At 39.9% G+C, this 22001-nt stretch overlaps 1 protein-coding gene across 7 annotated transcripts in view; it reads right to left on the bottom strand.

Moving 5' to 3' along the window:
- VWA3B (von Willebrand factor A domain containing 3B) overlaps positions 1–22001 on the bottom strand; it is a 214686-nt gene that overhangs the window by 31810 nt on the left and 160875 nt on the right. For all 7 annotated transcript variants that reach the window (XR_015249270.1, XR_015249267.1, XR_015249268.1 and 4 more), the window contains exons 20-22: positions 17899–18017; positions 12463–12513; positions 5319–5520 (exon numbers count right to left, since the gene is read on the bottom strand). Coding sequence is in view for 3 of the 7 variants with exons in the window: in XM_086701270.1 (XP_086557396.1) it covers positions 5319–5520; positions 12463–12513; positions 17899–18017 (372 nt within the window). In the remaining 4 variants the exon portion in view is untranslated. The remainder of the gene's footprint in view (positions 1–5318; positions 5521–12462; positions 12514–17898; positions 18018–22001) is intronic.

The raw sequence follows: 22001 nt of genomic DNA, 5'->3' as shown, positions 1-22001 counted from the left end.
TCCCTCAAGGGCCCATATGAGGTCCCTTTCCCAGAAGTTAACTATCTCCAAGGTGCTGGCTTGAATGTGCAGGGGTCATTTTTCCTGTGATGACAACATCACTGATGCACAGCCCAGATTTGTTAATACTCCGCCCAGACACCAGGGAATCTTATGTGCTGCTGAAAAGCAATTAACAATCGCTAGAAAGTCTTCCTACCATACTCGAGTATCAGCAGAACAGACTCAAGTTTTTCTAGTGGAATGAGGAAGGTTGACTAGTTGTAAAGGGTTCTGGTGGGAGGCCTCCTTCCTCCCTTTATTTTTTATTTTATTTATTTTAAAATCTATTTATTTTGAGAAAGAGAGAGAGAGAGAGCATGGGAGGGGCAGAGAGAGGAGAGAGAGAGAAAATCCAAAGTAGGCTCCACGCTGTCAGCACAGAGCACGATATGGGCAAGAACTCACAAAACGTGAGATAATGACCTGAGTAGAAACCAAGAGTCAGATGCTTAACTGACTGAGCCACCCAGGGACCCTTTATTTTATTTTTAAAAAATGTTTATTTATTTATTTTGAGAGACAGAGAGAGCACGAGTAGAAGAGGGGCAGAGAGAGAGAGAGAGAGAGAGAGAGAGAGAGAGAGAGAGAGCGCGCGCGCTCTGACAGCTCATAGCCCGATTCAGGGCTAGATCTCACCATCCTTGAGATCATGATCTGAGCCAAAATCAGAGTCAGATGCACCTGACTGAGGCATCCAGGTGCCCCTATTCTGACTCCATTTTATACAACTCAAAGAAATGTCTAAGTCTTTCCAACCAACTTTCTCCTATACAGTGCCAAACTCACTGTTTTCCTGACAGTGTTTTCCAATCCAAATGGTCTCTCTCCTTCTCTCACTTTCCACGTTCCACCTCACCCAGCCTCACCTGTATCCTCCCTACACTCTTTCTCTTGGATGATTTCTCATGGACTGGAGCACTCATTGCACCATTCCTAAAGGCCACAGACTCCAGATTCCTTTCTAGTCACAACTTGGAGAAATAAACATGGGTAGCTGGCTGTGTAGCTATGTTTCCATGACCTCTTTTAGGGTTGCTTACAGGTGCTTACAGCTTCACAAGATTTTCTGCCTCCAGATTTTCCAAGGCTTGGGTCAATGTTATGAGTATGGAGAGCCTGTTGGGTCTTTCTGGGCCTGGGTTCTGCAGGATTTGCTCTGGAGAACAACCCTTAGGTAGTAAGGAAATGTAGGATACCATGGCTGGGCTGCCTAGACCAGGCTCCCAGGGAGAACTATGGAAGGTCAATTATAATTCAGATGCCCAGTGGTGATTTCTACCATAGCATAGCTCTGATTAGCCAATGATGGTGAAATCTGCAATCATGGCAATAAAAGAAGAGTGAGCAGAGGTAGTTTTCAAGGGGAATTTAAATTTTCAGCCTTCAGATTTCTTTTCATTATGTAGTCAGTGAGCCAAGCACCTGTCTCTAGGGACACCACAGAACTAGCAGATTATGGAAATAGGGGAAGCAATTCTTTAGTTATGTGCAGAATGTGACCATGGTGGGCAGAGCAGGTGGGATGATTGTTCTCCCCTCAGGTCTGATCCTGAGGCCAGCAAAAGACTACCAGGTAACGCTTGAGTAGAAAAAGCAAGGTATAGGCTAGCCTAACACTAACATGTACAGCCACTTCTTCCCACATTTGATTTTGATCAACAAGAAAAGTCACGAAGCTGCCCCAAACTCAGGAACCAGTGGGGTGACTACAGATCAGAGAGTCACAGCCATCCAGACTCCATAGCATGCTGTGGCATGGACCAAATCCACTGGCCACCCCCTTCTGACTGTGTGTGGGCTTTCCGATTAGATGCCCATTCCTAACAAACTTTAGTCACCTTTTGCTACATGTTATCAATAAACTCTAGGGGACCTTAATAAAAAAATAGATGCTTTCTTGCTCCCCAATTTACAATCATTCATCAAAATCTTTGGCCTTTGCTGAAGGAATTTATGATCAGACTATATTTATATATGAGTCAGTGAAAATGACTTTCATCTGTGGTGAATTTTCCCCCTAGGGGTCTCACAAGCCCTTGCCATCTTGAGCTTTGGTCCCAACCAATGTTTGTCACAAGAGGAGATTGAGACCTGTTAGTGGATTATGAAGTCAAACCAGTGGAGCATGGCAGACATGGAATAAAAACATCTCATAATACATCACACATCATGAGGAGAAATATCATTATAAGAAAACACTACACAAACTATCCCATTGCCGAGGGCCATGCTAAGAGTGCAAAGAACTCTGAAGAGAAGATGCCAAGTATGATACCCCCTCCTCCCATTCATTACCAGTGGAAAACTGTCCTGAGCACATGGACCTCATTGGAACAGACAGTAGGGACTTTACACACCCTATGTGGGGGCAGGGTGGTGAAGGGAGAGCCTTAGCCCCTGACCAAGAAGGGGGCAGCAGTGGACCCACTGATACCATTACATGCACTGTCTTCTCTCACTCTAGCTCATGCCTCAAGTTCCCACCATCTCTTCTTCCTTTCCTTCTTTATGAAGATCTTGAAACAAAATCTTTACTTCCTGTACTTACTTTTCTTCACTTCTACCCACTACACCCACTGCAAACTGGTTTCTGTTCCCACAATTCCACTGAAATTATTCTAAGATCACTAATAATCAAATGGCTTGGAGACATCATTCTGTATGACTTTTCAAAACTTCTCAGTAGAAACTTTAACAATGGATGTAGCAAGAGCAGGTTTTCAGGGACAGTTAATTATTCACTTTGTCTTCTTGACCCTTGGGTACCCACAGGGCATCCAGTGAGGAGGGCCAACAGACAGCCACATGTTTGAAGGCCTCATATGGTGCCTCCCAAGGGAATACTAAATAATTCTTTGGGGGAAGTCACTTTGAATAACATTAATAGGCATAAGATGTTTTGTGATAAAATTTTTGCTTTCTGCACAAAGACACTTTTCTACAATGGAGGGGGAAAGTGTGATTTGTAGGGGAAAAATAAAGTTAAAGAAAAACAAACAAAACCAAAAGAGAATCCAAGAATCCAGAGCAGCAAATGCAGAATTTAAAATCAAGGAAAGCCAGGGGAGCCTGTGTGGCTCAGTCGGTTGAGCATCTTACTTCTGAATTTGGCTCAGGTCATGATCCCAGGGTCACGGGATCAAGCTCTGCATTGATTATCTCTCTCCTTCTGCCCCTGCTTAAGATTCTCTCTCTCCTTCTGCCCCTCTCCCACACTCATGGTCTCTAATTAAAAAAAAATTTTTTTTTTTAATTTTAAATCAAGCAAAGCCAGTATCACTTAGCAAAGACTAAATCCAAAAAAGATGAATCTCAAGGGTTAGTTCTTTGGGGGTAGATCTATTAGTGAATATATAGTGAATATAAAAAAAGTATATAGAATTCAGTAAGATTTAAGATGATCTATTCCAGGTCCACACACACCCATGCACAGTCAGAAAGGGGGTGTTATATTGGTAACAAGTATTTAGAGCCCCAAAATATTCATGTCCTTTGAACAACGGATTCCACTCCTAAGAATCTGTCCTAACAAAAAAATACACCATGGAAGCCATTAAGATGTGTGAAAGAGAAAACTGAAAAATATCCCAAATGTCTAACATTCAGTGAAGAATTAAATAAATCATGGTATAATACACACCATGAAATATTATGTAGTCACAAAAAGTCAATCTGAGATTCACAAAACACAGAGAAAGTATATGAGAAAATGCTAACTTAAAAAGCAGAAAATGACATTTTTTCAAAGAAGACACACAGATGGCCAACAGACACATAAAAAGATTCTCAATATCACTCATCATCAGGGAAGTGTAAACCAAAACCACAAGGAGATATCATCTCACACCAGTGAGAATTGCTAGTATCAAAAAGACAAGAAATAACAAGTGTTGGTGAGGAGGTGGAGAGAAAGGAACTCTTGTGCACTGTTGGTGGGAATGTAAATTGATGCAGCTACTGTGGAAAGTAGTATGGAGGCTCCTCAAAAATTAAAAAATAGAATTGCCATATGATCCAGTAATTCCATCACTGGGTGTTTACCCAAAGAAAATGAAAATCCTCATTCAAAAAGATACCTTACCCCTATGTTTATTGCAACATTATTTACAGTAGCCGAGATGTGGAAGCAACCCAAGGGTCCATTGATAGATGAATGGATAAAGAAGATGTGGCATACACACACATACACAATGGAATATTACTCAGCCATAAAAAGGATGAAAAGGATGAAATCTTGCCATCTGTGACAACATGGACGGACCTAGAGGGTATCATGCTAAGTGAAATAAGTCAGACAGAGAAAGGCAAATACCATATGATTTCATTTATATGCGGAATCTAAAAAACAAAACAAATGAACAAACAAAAAGAAGAAGAAACAGAGCCATAAATACAGAGAACAAACTGATGGTTGCCAGAGAGAAAGGGGTTGGGGATGGGCAAAAGGGGTAAAGGGGAGGAAGTGGTACAGGTCTGAATGAATAAGTCCTGGGGATGAAACGTACAGCATAGGGAATATAGTCAATGGTACCGTACTAGTGTTGTATGGTGACAGAGGGTATCTACACTGTGATGAGCATAGCATAACATACTAAATTGTCAAAGCACTATATTGTACACTTGAAACTAATATAACGCTGTGTGTCACCTATAATTAAAGAGGAGAATACGAAATAATTATGGAGATTATGACTGCTTCTATATAAAAAATTTATTCAAGGAGGAAAAAGAAAGCTAAAAGTAAGTGATCCAAAGTGGTAATAATAAGGCAGTTGGATTAGAAATCATTTTTTTCTTTTTGAAAAGTTTGTTTTATTAGTAATAATTACTAACACTTGGGGGGGGCTTTCAACATGAAGTACTTTAAGAAGTCATTTTACTCCCATAATAACCCTGTGAGACAAATACTAGTAATATTCCTATTTTACAGATTAAAAGACCTAAGATTCAGATGGAGTACCTGGCCAAGATAACATAGGGATTAGGTAGCATATCTGAGGCTGGACCCTGCTGTGGCTCAAATCAAAGTTCAGGCCTTTGATCACGACATTATACTTCTGTTTAGTTTCGTTTAAAAAAAAAAAAGGCCACAGTAAAATCAAATGGCATTTCCTTTCTGTTGAAAGGAAATCCTGTCACTTTAATGGGTTGGCTCTAACTCTTTTAGAAATCGGTGTGGAGGGGGGTGCAGGAGGGGGTAGGAAGGCCAGTGCAGGGATGGCAATGACTTGGGACAGGAGGGAGGAAGGACATATCAACACCTCCATGGCACCTACCTCTCCTCTCTTGTTCACATAATTCTCCTTCTTGGCAGCCTCCTGGAGTTCCATGGCCTGTTGGATATACATTTTCCCAGCTAGGATTTCATTTTCCAGCATTGACAGCTCCTTCAGTGAAATGGGCCAATTCAACCGTTCTAATGCCCCATTTAAAGCTGCCTTGTTTTCCAAGTACCGCATTGGCTTGTATGCATCTAACCTAAAAAGAAAAAAAAAAAAACAAACAAAGAAAGTGATCATAATGGAAACAACATGGAAAGATACTTTTCAGTAAAACCTCTCCTGAGAACCATCTCTCAGACAGATGTTAGCTATCAGTTGACACAATGATGGGCACACCCTCTGGTCCATCAGAGGACCACTGTGGTGGCTTGTATGAGTTAAAAATGACCATCTCTGTGAATTACAACAGGCACTCTTCCCTACTACCTAATTGGATTATCTGACTTTAAAGAAGTTTTACACACATAGCTTTATTTTCAATTTTTTCGGCATATTTGGAACTCATTCCTTTCTCCCTAGGCCCAACATTTGGCAGGACCAAAAATGAGCTTCAAAGAGATTTCACATGCTATGCCCAGCAGTAACCCTGGGAACACAGCAAAGCAAAGGGAAGGGAAGCAAAACATAAGCCAAATATTTGCCTCAGTGCAGTAATTCTTGTACCAGCTCACTCTAGCTATTTTGATCTCCTCTCCTTTTATAAGCCTAAACAGGCCTAAACTTTCTGGCTTCATTGTTTTGGGACACAAAGAACAGAAGGCAAACATTCTATGAGCTGATGAATACAGGCTGTGGGACTCCAGGGGAAGCCAGTGTGGTGTGATGGAGTCTACTTCCAGTCCAGCTTCTGCTGCATCAGACACGCCTGGAGGGGGAGAGAAAGAAAGAGGAGGAGGGGGAGAGAGGCAGGGGAGCATGAGGAAGAAAGAGAGGGAGCAACAGAGAGAGTGCAAGGCATTTCATAATTATCATTTTCTTACTGCTGAAAGCATCACTTCCTTTAGATTTAGGGTATTGAAAGAGTACAGTTTAAACCCAGCACAGCCACAGGACTCAATCCACAAACAAACCTATCTCCAGATAACAGAAAAAATTCTTATTAAATAATCTGAATGGAGTGATGTCATTAAGATGGTGGAATAAGAACCCCCAGGCTCCCATTCATACCCCCAGCCCCCAACCAGGAAATACTGACTAATCAATATATGGACCAAATTCCCTTTGTAAGGATTCCAGAAACCAGTTAAGAACTTACAGCACTCAAGATGAACTCGAAGCTAAAAAAGAATAGTGGATTAAAGTGGATAAAAAAGGTTGTTGCATTTTGCCTTCCTAGTCCCCCTGCTTCCCTGATATAGGGCAGCACAAGTGGGAGACAACTCGTAAATTGTGGCTTCCCCCTTGGGAGGGAAGGAGGATTGGAACGTGCATCCAATACTCTGGAGTTTTGGGAGGCTTCCCAAGGGACTGGTTTCCATCTTATCTGACTCAGAACACTGATGGGAATGGTGATATATTCTGGATACATGTTAGGGGTAGCTTGAGAAAAAAGAGGACTATCCATGGTTTATTGCAGCACCAAAGACACTGCAATACCAAAAACAGACACCAGGGGGAGAAAGAGATTATGGGCTTCTGATAAGGAAGGGGCAAACCTATTTGACAGAAATTTCATATACAAGGCTGGAGAAGACATATCCCAGAAAAGGTTTGAAAGATCCCCAGAATCTCTAACCCAGATGACTGGTGATGGTCATTTCCTATAAGAAGCTAGTCTAAAAAAAAAAAAAAAAAAAAGAAGAAGAAGAGGCTAGTCTATAAAGACCAGGAGAAGCGTCCTTTTTCAAATATTCAAATCTCCACTAAAGATTCTAAGGCATACAAAGAAACAGGGAAAGGTGGCCCAATCAAAGGAATAAAGTACGTCTTCAGAAATCTTCCCTAAAGAAATGGAGACCTGTGGAACATAAGGGAAGGGAAACAACAATAATATAAAAACAGGGAGGGGACAAAACATAAGAGACTCTTAAATATGGAGAACAAACAGAAGGTTACTGGAGGGGTTGTGGGAGGGTGAATGGGCTAAATGGGTAAGGGGCATTAAGGAATCTACTCCTGAAATTATTGTTGCACTATATGCTGACTAATTTGGATGTAAATTTAAAAAAATTAAATAAAAAAAAAAAAGAAATGGAGATCTATGAACAACGTGACAAAAAAATTCAAAATAACTGTCCTAAAGATTTCAATGAGCTCGAAGAGAACACAGACAACTACATAGGATCAGGAAAATGATGCATGAACAAAGTAAGAATATCAACAAAAATATAGAAACTATAAAAAAGAGAACTATAAAAAAGAGAAATTCTGGATCTGAAGAATATAATAACTGAAATGAAAAAATCTCTAGAGAAGTTTAAAAGCAGACTTGATCAAGCAGAAAAAAAATCAGCAAATTATTACTACTTTAAGCCATAAATTGTTACAAGAGACAAAGAAGGATATTATATAATGATACAAGGGTCAATCCACCAGGAAGATATGACAATTATAGATATATATGCACCGGTGTCGGAGCTCTCAAATACATGAAGCAAATATTGACAGAATTGAAGAGAGAAATAGATAGCAACATAATAAAAGTAAGAGATTTCAATCCCCATTTTCCACTATTGATAGAACAACCAGACAGATGGTCAATAAGGAAACAGAGTACTTGAACAATACCTTACTGACTGGATCTAATAGGTGTGTACAGAATATACCACTAGCCAACAGTAGGATACATATTCTTCATATGTGCTCATGAAACATTCTCTGGGACAGACTACAGGTTAGGCCATGAAACAAGTGTTACAAGTTTTCAAAATCGATGGGGCACCTGGGTGGCTCAGTCAGTTAAGTGTCCGACTTCAGATCAGGTCATGATCTCGTGGTTCACGACTTTGAGCCCTGCATCAGGCTCAGAGCCTGGAGCCTGCTTCAGAGTCTGTGTATCCCCCTCTCTCTGCCCCTCCCCCACTTGCACTCTGTCTCTCTCTCTCTCAAAAATAAATAAACAGAAAAAAAAGTTTTCAAAATGGAAATCATAAAAGACTATCTTCTCTAATCACAATGGCACAAAATTAGAAAATTAAAAGCAGATGCAAATTAAACACCACACTCTTAAACAGACAATGGGTCAAAGAAGAAATCACAAGGGAGATTAGAAAATATCTTGAGATACATGAAAATGAAAACACAAAATAACAAAATATACGAAATACCATAAAATCAGTACCGGGAGAAAAAATTTATTGTGCTAAATACTTACATTAAAAAAGAAGAAAGATCTCAAACCAATAGCCTAGAAAAAGAACAAACTAAATCCAAAGTTAGTAGAAGGAAGGAAAAAATATAGATTAGAGCAGAAATAGGTAAAATAGATTACAAAAAAAAAAATAGAAAAAAATCAATGAAAGTGTTGATTTTTAGAAAGAATAACATAACTGAAAAATGTTCAGCTAGATTAACTAAGAAAAAAAAGATGGAAGACTCAAATAACCATAATCAGAAAGGAAAAAGGAGACATTACAAGTAAAGCTACAGAAATAAAAGGGGTTATGAGAAACTGCTATAATCATTTATACACACAAACTGGATAACCTAGAAGAAAAGGATAGAATCCTAGAAACACACTATCAGCTAGACTGAATCATGAAGAAATAAAAAAATCTGAGGAGACCTATAACTAGAAAGGAGACTGATTCAGTAAACACATACCTTCCAACAAATATAAGCTCAGTACCAAATAGCTTTAGTGAAGAATTCTACCAAACATTTAAAGAATTAACACCAATCTTCTTTAAATACTTCCAAAACTGCAGAGGAAGGAGTATTTCCAGACTCATTCTATGAAGCCAGCATTTCCCCACACCAAAGCCAGACAAAAATACTACAAGGAAGCTACAGGCCAATAACCCTTATGAACACTGATGCAAAAATATTCAACAAAACATTAGCAAACAAATCTAACAGCCTATTAAAAGGATTATATACCATTAAATGCGAGATTTGTTCCTGTAATGCAAGGATGATTCCATATAAAAATTGATGTGACACATCATATTAACAATGAAGGAAAAAAACCACTTGATCATCTCAAGTGATGCAGAAGAATCATTTGACAAAATTCACACCCTTTCATGGAAAAAAAAGAAAAGACACCCAATAAGCCAGAATAGAAGGAAGTTACCTCAACACAGTAAAGGCCTCATATGAAAAGCCCACAGCTAACATCATCCTCAACAGTCAATAACTGGAAACTTTTCCTCTCAGAACAGAACAAAGCAAGAATGTCCACTCTTACTATTTTTATTAAGCAAAGTACTGAAAGTCCTATCCAGAGAAATTGGATAAGAAAAAGAAACTAAAAAAACATCCAAACTGGAAAGAAAGAAAATCATATCTGTTCACAGATGACACGATTTTATATGTAGAAACCCCTAAAGATCCCATAAAAATATTATTAGAACTAATAAATAAATTCAACAAAGTAGCAGGATAAAATATCAACACAGAAAAATCAGTTTTGTTTCTATACCCTACGAATGCACAATCCAAAAAGGTAATTAAGACAATAATCCCACTTAAAATAGCACCAAAAAGAGTAAGATACTTAGGAATAAAATTAACCAAGGATGTAAAAGATTTGCACACTGTAAACTATAAAACATCATGGGAAAAAACATTAAAAAGATGCAAACAGGGGCGCCTGGGTGGCGCAGTCGGTTAAGCGTCCGACTTCAGCCAGGTCACGATCTCGCGGTCCGTGAGTTCGAGCCCCGCATCGGGCTCTGGGCGGATGGCTCAGAGCCTGGAGCCTGTTTCCGATTCTGTGTCTCCCTCTCTCTCTGCCCTTCCCCCGTTCATGCTCTGTCTCTCTCTGTCCCAAAAATAAATAAACGTTGAAAAAAAAATTAAAAAAAAAAAAGATGCAAATAAACGGGAAAGACATGCTGTATTCATGAATTAGAAGATTTAATATTGTTAAAATATCCATACTACCCAAATTAATCTACAGATTCAATGCAGTCCCTATCAAAATCTCAATGGCATGTTTTGCAGAAGTAGAAAAAATCATCCTAATTCATGAAACCTCAAGGGGCTCCAAATAGCCAAACAATCTCGAAAAAGAACAAAGTTAAAGGCCTCACATTTCCTGATTTCAGGACATATTATACAAAGCTACCATAATCAAAATGCTGTGGTACTGACATAAAGACAAACATGATCAGTGGAACAAAATAAAGAGTCTAGAAATAAACTCCTATGTGTATGCATATATAGATGGTCAAATGATCATCAAAGGTGCCAAGAACTCACCATGGAGGACCATCTCTAACAAATGATTCTGGTAAAACTGGATATCCACATGCAAAAGAATGAAGCTGGAACCCTTAATGTATACCATACATAAAAATTAACTCAAAACAAAATGGATTAAAGACCTGAACATAAGGCCAAAAACTATAAAACTCCTAGAAAAAATATATAGGGGGAAAGCTTCATGATATTGGATTTGGCAATGGTTTCTTGGATAGAACACCCGAAGCCCAGACACAAATGTAAACATAGACAAATGGGACTACATCAAACATAAAAACTACGCATCAGAGGAAAATATCAAGAGGGTATAAAGACAACCTTTGGAATGAAAGAAAGTATCTGAAAATCATCTACTGGAGGGGCGCCTGGATGGCTCAGTCAGTTGGGCATCCAACTCTTGGTTTCAGCTCAGGTCATGTTCTCACGATGGTGAGATAAATCCCGTGTCGGGCCCTGGGCTGGCAGCGCACAGCCTGCTTGGGATCCCCTCTCTTCCTCTCTTTGCCCCTTCTCTTCTCTCTCTCTCTCTTTCAAAATAAATAAACTTAAAAAAAAAAGAAAAAGGAAAATCATCTATCTGATAAGTGGTTAAAATCCAGAATATATAAAGAACTCCTACACCTCAACAACAATGACAAGATAATCCAATTAAAAATGAGCAAAGACCTTGAATAACATTTCTCCAAAGAAGATATATTCATGGCCAACAAGCATGTGAAAGAATAGTTAACATTACTGATCATTAGGGGTGTCTGGGTGGCTTAGTCAGTTGAGCGTCTGACCTCGGCTCGGGTCATGATCTCACGGCTTGTGGGTTTGAGCCCTGCATTGGGATCTGTGCTGACAGTTCAGAGCCTGGAGCCTGCTTCGAATTCTGTGTCTCCCTCTCTCTCTCTCTCCCCCTCCCCCATTCATGCTCTGTCTCTCAAAAATAAATATTAAAAAAAAATTTTTTAATTACTGAGCATTAAGAAAATGCAAATGAAAACCACAATGAGTTATCACTTTACACCCACGAGGCCACTGGGATGGCTTTAGTTACACACACACACACACACATACACATGTATGTAAAATATAAAAGTAAATATATATAAAGGTAAAATAACAAATGTTGGCAAGGATGTGGAGAAACAGGAACCCTCATACATTGCTGGTAAGAATGTGAAATAGTGCAGTTGCCCTGAAGAAGTTTGGTGGCTCCTCAAAAAGTTAAACATAGATTACCCTGTGACCCAGAAAATCCACCCCTAGATATGTTCCCAAGAGAAATGCAAGCATATGTCCACAAAGCAACTTCTACATGAATGTATATGGTAGCCTTGACCTTAGTAGCCCCAAAGTGGAAACAACCCGAATAGCCACCAATGGATAAAGAGCTGGTATATACATAATGGATCAATGCAGAAGCATAAAAAGAAATGAAATACTATGCATGCTGCAACTGGGAAACATAGTTTTTGCAAAACTAAGTGAAAGAAGCCAGACATGAAATGTCATGAAATGTTGTATGATCCCTTTCTTATGAACTACCCAGAACAGGCAAATGCACAGAGACAGAAAGCAGACTGACTAGTGGTTACCAGAGGGGGAGAGAGGTTTGGGGAAGGATTACATAATAGGTAGAAGGTGTTTCTTCTGAGGTGATAAGGGAGGGGGGTGGTTGTACATTTTGAATAAATACCACTGACTGTACACTTTAAAACAGTTAATTGTAGGTTATATGACTTTCACCAAAATAAAAAAAGAAAGTAAAGAGGAACTGGCTTACTTTTCTTTTTCCTCTTGAGATAACGCTTGCCAAACAATTTTATTCAAGCGCCTGTTTAAAAAAATCAATGATTAGTTAGTAGCAGTACTTTCATTTCATGGCACAAGGTTGACCCCAGGCTCTGAAGGGCACAGCAGGAAGCTCCCAAGCCAAGTGACGCACCCATTGGACCATGCCACTGCCATTTGCTTAAAGATATTGGATGGGAGTATCTCCCTTCCTTGGCATCACTGCAGAAGCCTCACGGCTTTGTAGCAGTTGTGTTAAATACTAAAGGAGGGCACAGGTCTCCACTGAATCAGGTGAAACCCAGGCTAAGAAATGGCAGTAAACAAAAGGGCTGTGATTTTCTTGGCACAAAGGGGTCTCTAAACACTTGTTGTTTTTCTTCCTATGGTAGAGTATAACTGTGCCCTTAGTTTACCTTCTATAGATATTCTTCTACCTGGATTTTCAGAGCAAAGGGGGCTAAAGGGGTCAGAAATAATAGGATCAGGACACATTTTAGAGATCAACCAGCCTGACCAACTTGTTTTCCAAACGAGGCCACTGGGAGGGGCAAGCAGATGAGGTGTCCTGCTCATTCATCATGGCTGGTGGGCAGTGGCAGTGCTGAAACTTTCTGAAGCTCATCCCTGAATATGTTTGTGGAGAGGCAATGTCAACCCAACAGGAAAGGAGGAGGCTGACGCCAGTGGTTTCTATGGGGTCATCACAGCTTCTGTTCTTGTTATGAATCAGGGCTGCTTCTTTCAGAGGTTCTAGCCCCATCCTGTACACCTAATTCTGTACCACTACATCATCACTCAAGGTAAGCCTCCTGAAGTGCAGGGCAAAAAACACTGGCTCCACGGGCAGTGAGCTAGGGTTCCATGAAAAACAAAGCTTCAATAAAGTGAGGTGGGAAAATCCTGCTCCTCTCCAGGAGGCATTCTCCAACCAATGGACCCAGTGTCAGAGGCACAGGACTCTGAGAACACTCTGGGTGGTGTTACCCTGCCTGATTTCCCTCCATGAGCCTGGTGAGACCATGGGAAAGCGGGTCTGGCGTGCAGTGAATAGCACAGGCTCTGGAGCCAGACTGCCTGGTCCCAAAGCTCAGTTAGCTTTCTCTTCTTATCGGCTGTGAGACCTTGGGCCAGCAGCCAACTTCTCTGTAGAATGTGGATAATAACAGTACCTTGTTCCTAGAGTTGCTGTGAGGGCTCAATGAGCCAGCATGTGCACAGCACATAGAACCTGTCTGATGCAGCTAAATGCTCTGTTAAGTGATACAAACAATCAGGAAACGGGAAATAAGCCAGCTCAGTGCTTCTGTCTCGCTTGGATGTTGTTGGTTCTTTGGGGCCTATTTGGAAATTAGGTTTCTTTAATTACATGGTCCATATATTGGTAAGCGGGGCTTCTAAGATTTGTTCAAAGGACTCATAGGATGCATTTTTGGTTTGTGTGTGTATGCTTCTCTGAAAACAAAAACAAAAACACAACTTCATTTAAAAATCCCCTTAAATCTAGACCTTGAAAGTAGAGGCAGTGTATTAAGGAGGCTGGGAGTGAAGACAAGGGCTTTGTAGCTACATGGGTCTAGGTTCAAATCTCGGTGCCTCTACTTTGCTGCTGTGTGATCCTGTGTTACGTAACTTTTTGAAATTCTGTTTTCTTATTGCTGAAACAAGGATAACACCACCTACTTTGGTGCTGGGAGGATTGAGATGTACATATAAAGTGACCAGGAATAACTCTGTGATTATTCCCTCCAGGTTCTGAAGATGGGCAAGGCTTGGAAACTGAGAAACCCTTAGTGAATGGGGCCCAATTAGCTAGCACATCCCGCTAATTTTAAATCAATCCTTTAGAAAATACTTTTCTAAGAGCACACTTACATAACTTCTATTATTACCCTATTTTCCATCTATGCTGAAATACTTCAAAGCACACAGGGCAGAAAAAGTGTGTGGGCATGAACTGAGTGCAACTGAGAGTGTGTCAATCGAGGCTCCACTGACTGGCCAGGTGACAGTGGAAAAGCCACTGAGGGTGTGGGATGAGGGCTGTCCCTGCAAGATGCTGAGAGGGCACGGACATGAGGACCTCTCTGATGCTGGCCCAGCCCCTTCATTCAGGGATTTTACTAACCACAGTTTTCCTCTTGTTTTAGGAGGGTGAAACTTGGTTGACGGCTTGCATTCACTAGCTCTCTATATCTCTAGTTGACAAATCACCTTGTGCCAAGAATTGACTCATTTGCAAAGCAACTTGTAACTAACGACACTTCAGCAGTCTAACCAGCAGGCCGAGCATCTTGGAGGTCTTAGAAAGAGGTTACTAAGCATGTTCCCACAGCCAGGTTAGAACTGATGCTTCTCCTGTGGGTCTGAGGGCCACAACCTTGACCTTATACTCAAAATCGAAAAGCTGCAGAAAAATCACCCCAGAAGCCAGCCAGTTCTGGCAATCTTCATTCAAAGTTTATATTCAGACACACAAAAATTGCTATCTCAATTCTTTAAAAAAATTTTTTTTTAATGTTTATTTATTTTTGAGAGAGACACAGAGTGTGAGTGGAGGAGAGGCAGAGAGAAAGGGAGACACAGAATCTGAAGCAGGCTCCAGGCTCCGAGCTGTCAGCACAGAGCCTGATGCCGAGCTTGAACTCACAAACCGTGAGATCATGACCTTAGCTGAAGTTGGATGCTTAACCAATTGAGCCACCCAGGTGCCCCTCAATTTTTAAAATATTGAAACAGAAGGACTCCCACACATAGCCACTAAGTGTGACCAAAATAGCTAGTTTATGTCCCTATTTTGGCCAAAGGGCTGTGAACTTCTCAATTGTCTGGACATCGCTAATCAAACAAATTTAGGGTTATATTTGGCTTACTTGTGAAGGGAAATTCCTTAGAAATGTTATATTGGGATGGGGTGGGAGTAAACCAAGTTTCCTTAATTATGTGTATCTTTAGAAAGGTCACACAAGATGGAAAAGGGAATTGACACTTATGCCAATAAAATCCTTAAATACTACTGAATGTGAAAGATCAGGAAGTTTTGTTCTGTATCTGTGTAATATTAATGTTAGTATTAATTGATTATTAAATAATAATAAAAAAATTCATTTAATGTAAATATTACATTAATGTCACATTAATTCAATGATATTGAATTTTAAATAAAATTAACCATATTAAAATTAATGTTATTATTAATAATAACAATATAGTGTAACATTTCTCTGGGGGTTACTAAAAGGCTTTTCCAGATTCACTCATTGGAAGTAAGAGTGGGACAAATCACTATGTCTGCATTTTGGTTTTGCTATTAGGGAAGGAGGGATCCTTGTCTCGCAGAAAGGGAAAATGTCAGTGCACAGGGAGGAGCTATGTGACTATTACACTCAGTATATAATAGGATTAACAGATTCAGGGAATTAAAGGAGGAAGTATTAACATTAATTGTTCTTTATATATAATTTACATAACCCTCACAGCCACCCTGTGAGGTAGATTTTATAAAGAAGGAACCTAAAGCCAGCAGCTGTTACTTGACCTGCCAAGTAGATGTCTGAACCAAGAATGAAACCCAGAATTGGGACGTCAAAGCCCTAGCTTATGGCCCTGCACCAGGCTTTCACAGACCAGGGGATTCTAGAACTCAAATATTTGACTGAGTCAAGCAAATTCAATTATAATATGAATGACATTATTGTATTATATTTTGAATAACTGAATTTGATGAATTTTAATAACTAAATGTGAATTAGATAAAATTCAAATTAAATTCCAGCAGCCAAATACATTACCAAATACAATACATAGCAACACCTGCTAGGGAGAGGGGACAAGGGGGGAGAGTAAGGCTGCTAAGCCCTTGCCCTTGGAAGCTGATGTCCTTGCAGTGGGGAGACAGGCCTGTGCAGAAGCTGTGAGCCCTCTGAGGGCCACATGCAGGGTGGGTGGTGGAGTCATCTTGGAAAGGGCTCTCAGAGGAGGGCCACTAGAGCTTAGGCAAGACAGGAAGGAAAGAGACCAGCCGGGGGATGGGAAGAGGGGCAGCATTGCTGGGAGGCAAGGGAAGGACTGCCTGGCACAGGGGGAGAGGAGGAGAAGAGGGGCAGCCCCCCATGTACAGCAGAGGTGGGGGGGGATCTACAGAGCAGAGCCTCAGGCCCACGGAGAAGAATGAGCCTTGGCATAGTCCATGCTGTCTGCAAGAGACACAAAGGGTGGAAAAGAGAAGTCCTGAGGAGGCTGGAGGCAACTGAAGAACTCATGTAAGCCATCCTCCATTCTTAGGTGAGGGCAGAAGAAGTCTCCAGTGAAAGGAGATTCGCAGAGGCCTGTGATGGGCACAGTAGGGAAAGGCCAGCTTCTGGACTGGATTGTGTACCCCACATGGCAGGAGTCAGACTTTATGCTTCTTTTGAACACACACTTAGCACAGTGCAAAATGACAACAGACCAGCATATGCTGGCTAGGACATGTCATTAACTTTCATGTACTTTATTTCATTTCTCCCACTCACATGGCAGTAAGTGAAAACCCAGCTGCACAGCTTCTAGAACCATGAAAAGGCCTGCCTAGAGAAGCTGGGCATGTTCAAAGTTTATGTGCTATGCACAAAGAATCAATAAAGTGCTGGGAGTGGGATGGAAGGTGACCATGGAGTTAGGTAAGGGGTGAGACCAGGCTTCGGCCCTTGTGAAATAAGGCCCCATGTCAGCACTAACACAGGGACTATTTAAGAGTATAACTTTCACTCGAGCCAACTTGATCATCTTCCTGAGCTTGGTAAGAAATGGTTTATATAGTAGGAGACACATATTATCTCCATTATCTCATTATTGTGAAGTTTTATTATTCACTTTACAAAACGTTAGGTGCAGAAAATGATCAAATGCACTTTGCTAACAGGAAAGCTTTAAAGATCTCATGGAAACATGAGATTTCTATAGCTTTTGGAGAGAGAGGATGGTTTCTTTAAAACTCTGTTGGATTTATTCAGGTAATGTACTTAATGCAGTGCTTGGCAAATAGGAAGCACCTATGTTTGTGGATGCTACTATTGATCTTCCTTATGGGCAATTATTAAATAGCTGCTCCAGATTTTTAAAAATCTAAGCTAGGGGCACCTGGGTGGCTCAGTCGATTAAGCATCCGACTTAGGCTCAGGTCATGATCTCGTGTTTTCGTGAGTTCAAGCCTCGCATCAGGCTCTATGCTGACAGCTTGGAGCCTGGAGCCTGCTTCGGATTCCATGTCACCTTTTCTCTCTGCCCCTCCCCCTCTTGTCCTCTGTCTCTCTGTCAAAAATAAACATTAAAAAAAATAAAAATAAATAAAAAATTAAAAATTAAAAATCTAAGCTAAAACAAGAGAAAACAAGCCAAAACAAACAAATCCCACAGTCATTAAAGAGCAGCCAGGAATGATACTCACTTTTCATAGCTCTTAATTGCCTGTTCCACTTTTTGCTTGTAGATATTGAGCTTGACTCCTTGGGGGTTAATTAACATCATCTTATTTGTGTCATTGCACACATGTGCCAGAGGGAACACCTACACACCAAATACCAAAGGAAAGTGTCATTTGATAGGTTAACACCTTCAAAAATGATCTACACAGCCATAAAGTATGTTTTTCTGACTATAAAATCAATATAATTATAGAAAAATTAGAGAATACAGAAAATCATAAGGAAAAGAATCAGAGATATCATTGCTAACATTTTTATAATTTTAAAACTATAGATATATAGATATGGATTTTTTTTTTAAGTTTGTTTTTGAGAGAGAGAGTGAGAGTGGGAGAAGGAGAAAGAGAATCCCAAGCAGGCTCTACACTGTCACAGTGCAGAGTGTGACACAGGGCTGTAACTCACAAACCATGAGATCATGATCTGAGCTGAAATCAAAAGTCAGATATTTAACTGACTGAGCCACTAGGTGCCCCCAAACTATATATTTTTATTATTTATTTATTAAAAAATTTTTTTTCTTTAATCTGTATTTTTGAGAGAAAGAGAGACAGAGTGTGAGTCGGGGAGGGGCACAGAGAGAGGGAGACACAGAATCCGAAGCAGGCTCCAGGCTCTGAGCTGTCAGCACAGAGCCCAAAGCGGGGTTCGAACTCACAAACCGTGAGTTCATGACCTGAGCTGAAGTCGGATGCCCAACCGAGACACCCAGGCACCCCAAACCATGTATTTTTAAAATCACCACCACCACACACACAAAACAACTGTTTCATGAAACTCTAGCCAGAATCAAGCATTATCTTCATAAGCCCCTGTCAAATTGATGAGAGTGAGCAATTTTTAAGAAAAAGGTTCCCTTTGTTGCTACTTTGTAAATTACTACTTGGGCTAAACATCTTTTTCATATATTTATTTTACATTTGATTTTCTCTTGAAAACATATGATTATAGTTAACATCTGTTGACCATTTTCCTTGTCAATTTATAAGATATTCTTATAAATGTCAAATAAAGAAGGCTTAGTGATCATATTCTAGAAGAACAGCGGAATACCAAAAAGAGAAGTCTCCTTTCTAGTCTTTCTGTCTGCACTTGGTGCTTGCTTCTGAGTTTGGGGATGCCTATGATTCAATGCCATCTTAATAGTACCTATAATGGTATATATTTATCTATTTACCTGTTTGCATATTACTTATATCTCCTTGGTAGAATGTAAACTCCATCAGAGCAGAAATTTTGTTTTATTCACTACTGCATTCCTATTGCCCTAGAACATTGCCTGGCACATAGTGTGCCTTCAACAAATATTTGTTGATAAATGAATAAATATATGTTCATAAAAAGGTATATTTCATATCTTAATATTTAAACAAAAAGAAAAGTCTAAATAACAGAATACCAAGCTATAATATTGTTTCAGAATTATATATTATTCCAACCATATGCAGCATGTAGGCATTTTGAAAATGTGGGGAATTGCTTTTGAGAAGTAAATCTTTACTTTCAATCAAGATGATATAGTTCATGCTTTTATGTTCCCTCTTGCATCCAAAATCACACAAAAATAGTATTGTTGTTATTAAGAAAAAATGCACACAACAGAAGGAAAGAAAAAAAAGGTCAGATGCATGGTTGATAAATTTCTAGATAGAAAAGTTGACCAGAACTGTGAACAAGTGAGCAGGGCTAAAGTTGTGGACTTGTTGACTCTGTGTCCAAAGATGGCATGGGAACACGGTTCCTGGAGAGCAAGCAGGACTATGTGTGTTCTGTAGGATGAGGGCCCAAGGCAGGCTCAGTGCCTGAAGCCAGTGCTGTATGAGGGTCTCTGACCCCTGGAAGAAGGCTCTGCCAAGTGAGAGAGGGCAGTGATGTAGCCTCACCACCCAGAACCAAACCAAGCCACTCTCTGAATCTATCACATGCCAGTATCACTGTGGAACAACAGCTCTAAATGCCAATTAAGGGAGTCAGGGGATGGATTTAGGCAACTGCAAAACAGAAGGAGAGAGGAAAAAAAAAGATTAAAAAAAATCTTGTTAAAATGAGCCACTGTACTAAAATTCTAAAATATACAATGAAAATATGCAAAAATGATAGCTGAGAAAATCAATAATCAGAAAGTCAATTTAGAGAAGAAATTAATTCCATGAGCCATCTGGACTTTATATTAATTATAATTAAAATTAATACTTGTTAGGTTATTCAAAGAAGTAACAGTCATATAAAAGTACAAAAACATATAAGAAGAAGTGGATGGGAAAAAGAATATTTTAAGGAATAAAATTAATCTTGGAAAAAATGGACATTGAAACAGAAGACTATTAATTTTGTAATTTAAACATCAAGACCAAAACAAACACGATAAAAGGCAAAGATGCAGAAAACTAAGGAGAAAGAAATGAAGTTAAGAGCTGCAAAGTCAAACCTCACTGCTTGTCAGACACATGAATTCAGCACAACCTTTGTCAAAGGAAAGGGGTCAGAACAGTGGGTTAAAAGGTGAGTCGACTAGACTTTGAACACTGACTGAAGCTTGCGGAAATGAAAAAAAAAACACACACACAAAAAAAACAAAAACAACCCCCCCCCCCACCAAAACCACAACTCTCTAAACAGAGCTACATATCACAAAAACTTTCAGAGGAAAAAGAAATCAATCTCAACAAAATGAAAGACCTTTACATTTTTATCATCCCTGGAAAAAATACCCCTTTAGAAGTCTATAAATAGCTCTCCAAGAGTGCCAACATATGGCTCAACTGCAGACCAACACCACAAAATATTTAGCAACATAACTTATATTAATGTTCTACTTCCCTCTTTTGTGGTTTTGGATCTCATGCCTTGCATGGCCATCATGTACTTCAGTGTGGCGGTAGTTCAAATTTGGCTCGTGTGCACCCACTCTCATTCCTTTCTGCATGCAGATTTAGGGAAAGACAAAGTCATACTCCACACCTTAAATCTGTGGTCTTAGTTTTTACAACATGGTGGTCACGTGGAGGTCCTATGGGATATTCTCTTTATGATGTCAAATTGCAGTGTGACGATGAGGTCATAAGGGGCATTCTCACAGGATTTGAGGGATCAGAACCATGCCCGCCCAGCTTCTGCAAGGAAGCATGTGGGGAGGACAGAGAAATTGACAGATCTGTTTGAAAGAGAATGAAACCTGACCACACCACCTTTGAAAATGGTTTACTTATTACCTCTCATAATGCAAATCAAGAGAACCTTTTGGATAATATTTGATAACAAAAGAGAGCCTCATGGTATTACTTCAATTCTCCTGAGAGTAACCTAAAAGAAGTCTTACCAAATTGGTATTAAAATAATCACACACTGTGTGAGAAAATTTTAACCATGAGAAAGGGAGGGAAAGGAAGAGAGAGAGAGAGAGAAGGACTGGGGGGCGGGCAGGGAGGGAGGCAGAGAGAGAGAGAGAAAGAGAGTGGGTCAATACATGGACAGTCAATTCTGGCCAATTCTGTTAGAATTTTTCCCACTGTTAGACCAGAGAAAACCCATAAGCAACCTAATTTTGTCAATGGCTCAGTTGGGTAAGTGCCTGACTTTTAGTTCAGCATGATCTCACAATCTGTGGGTTCGAGCCCCACGTCAGGCTCTGTGCTGACAGCCCAGAGCCTGGAGCCTGCATTGGATTCTGTGCCTCCCTCTCTCTCTCTGTGCCTCCCTCTCCCCCCCACCCCACTCGCTCTTGCTCTCTCTCTCTCTCAAAAATAAATAAACATTAAAAAAAGAATAATGTTGTCAATAATGGTGATAGTGTTTATCCTTTACTCTCTGCCAAGCACTAAGTACTCTCTACATATTTTCTCATCCAATCCCTGTATAGATATATACATTGAACTGCAGGTTTTCCTATATGGCTTTCCTCTCCACTAAACTCTTCAGTTCTTTATTTCTTTAAAAAAAACCCTAGTTTTCTCCATAATACATGTACAAAGTAACCATTTATTGAATATCTGAAAGACTAAAACTATAAATAAAATAATGGCCAAGGCTCAAAAAAAATTTTAAGTTTATCTATATTGTAAAACAT

The sequence above is a fragment of the Puma concolor genome, chromosome A3 (genome assembly GCF_028749965.1).
Source record: "Puma concolor isolate L17-30 chromosome A3, mPumCon1.1.hap2, whole genome shotgun sequence".
Classification (NCBI taxonomy): Eukaryota; Metazoa; Chordata; class Mammalia; order Carnivora; family Felidae; genus Puma; species Puma concolor.
The sequence above is the reverse complement of the archived record's forward strand: the minus strand, read 5'-3'. Positions and strand labels throughout refer to the sequence as shown.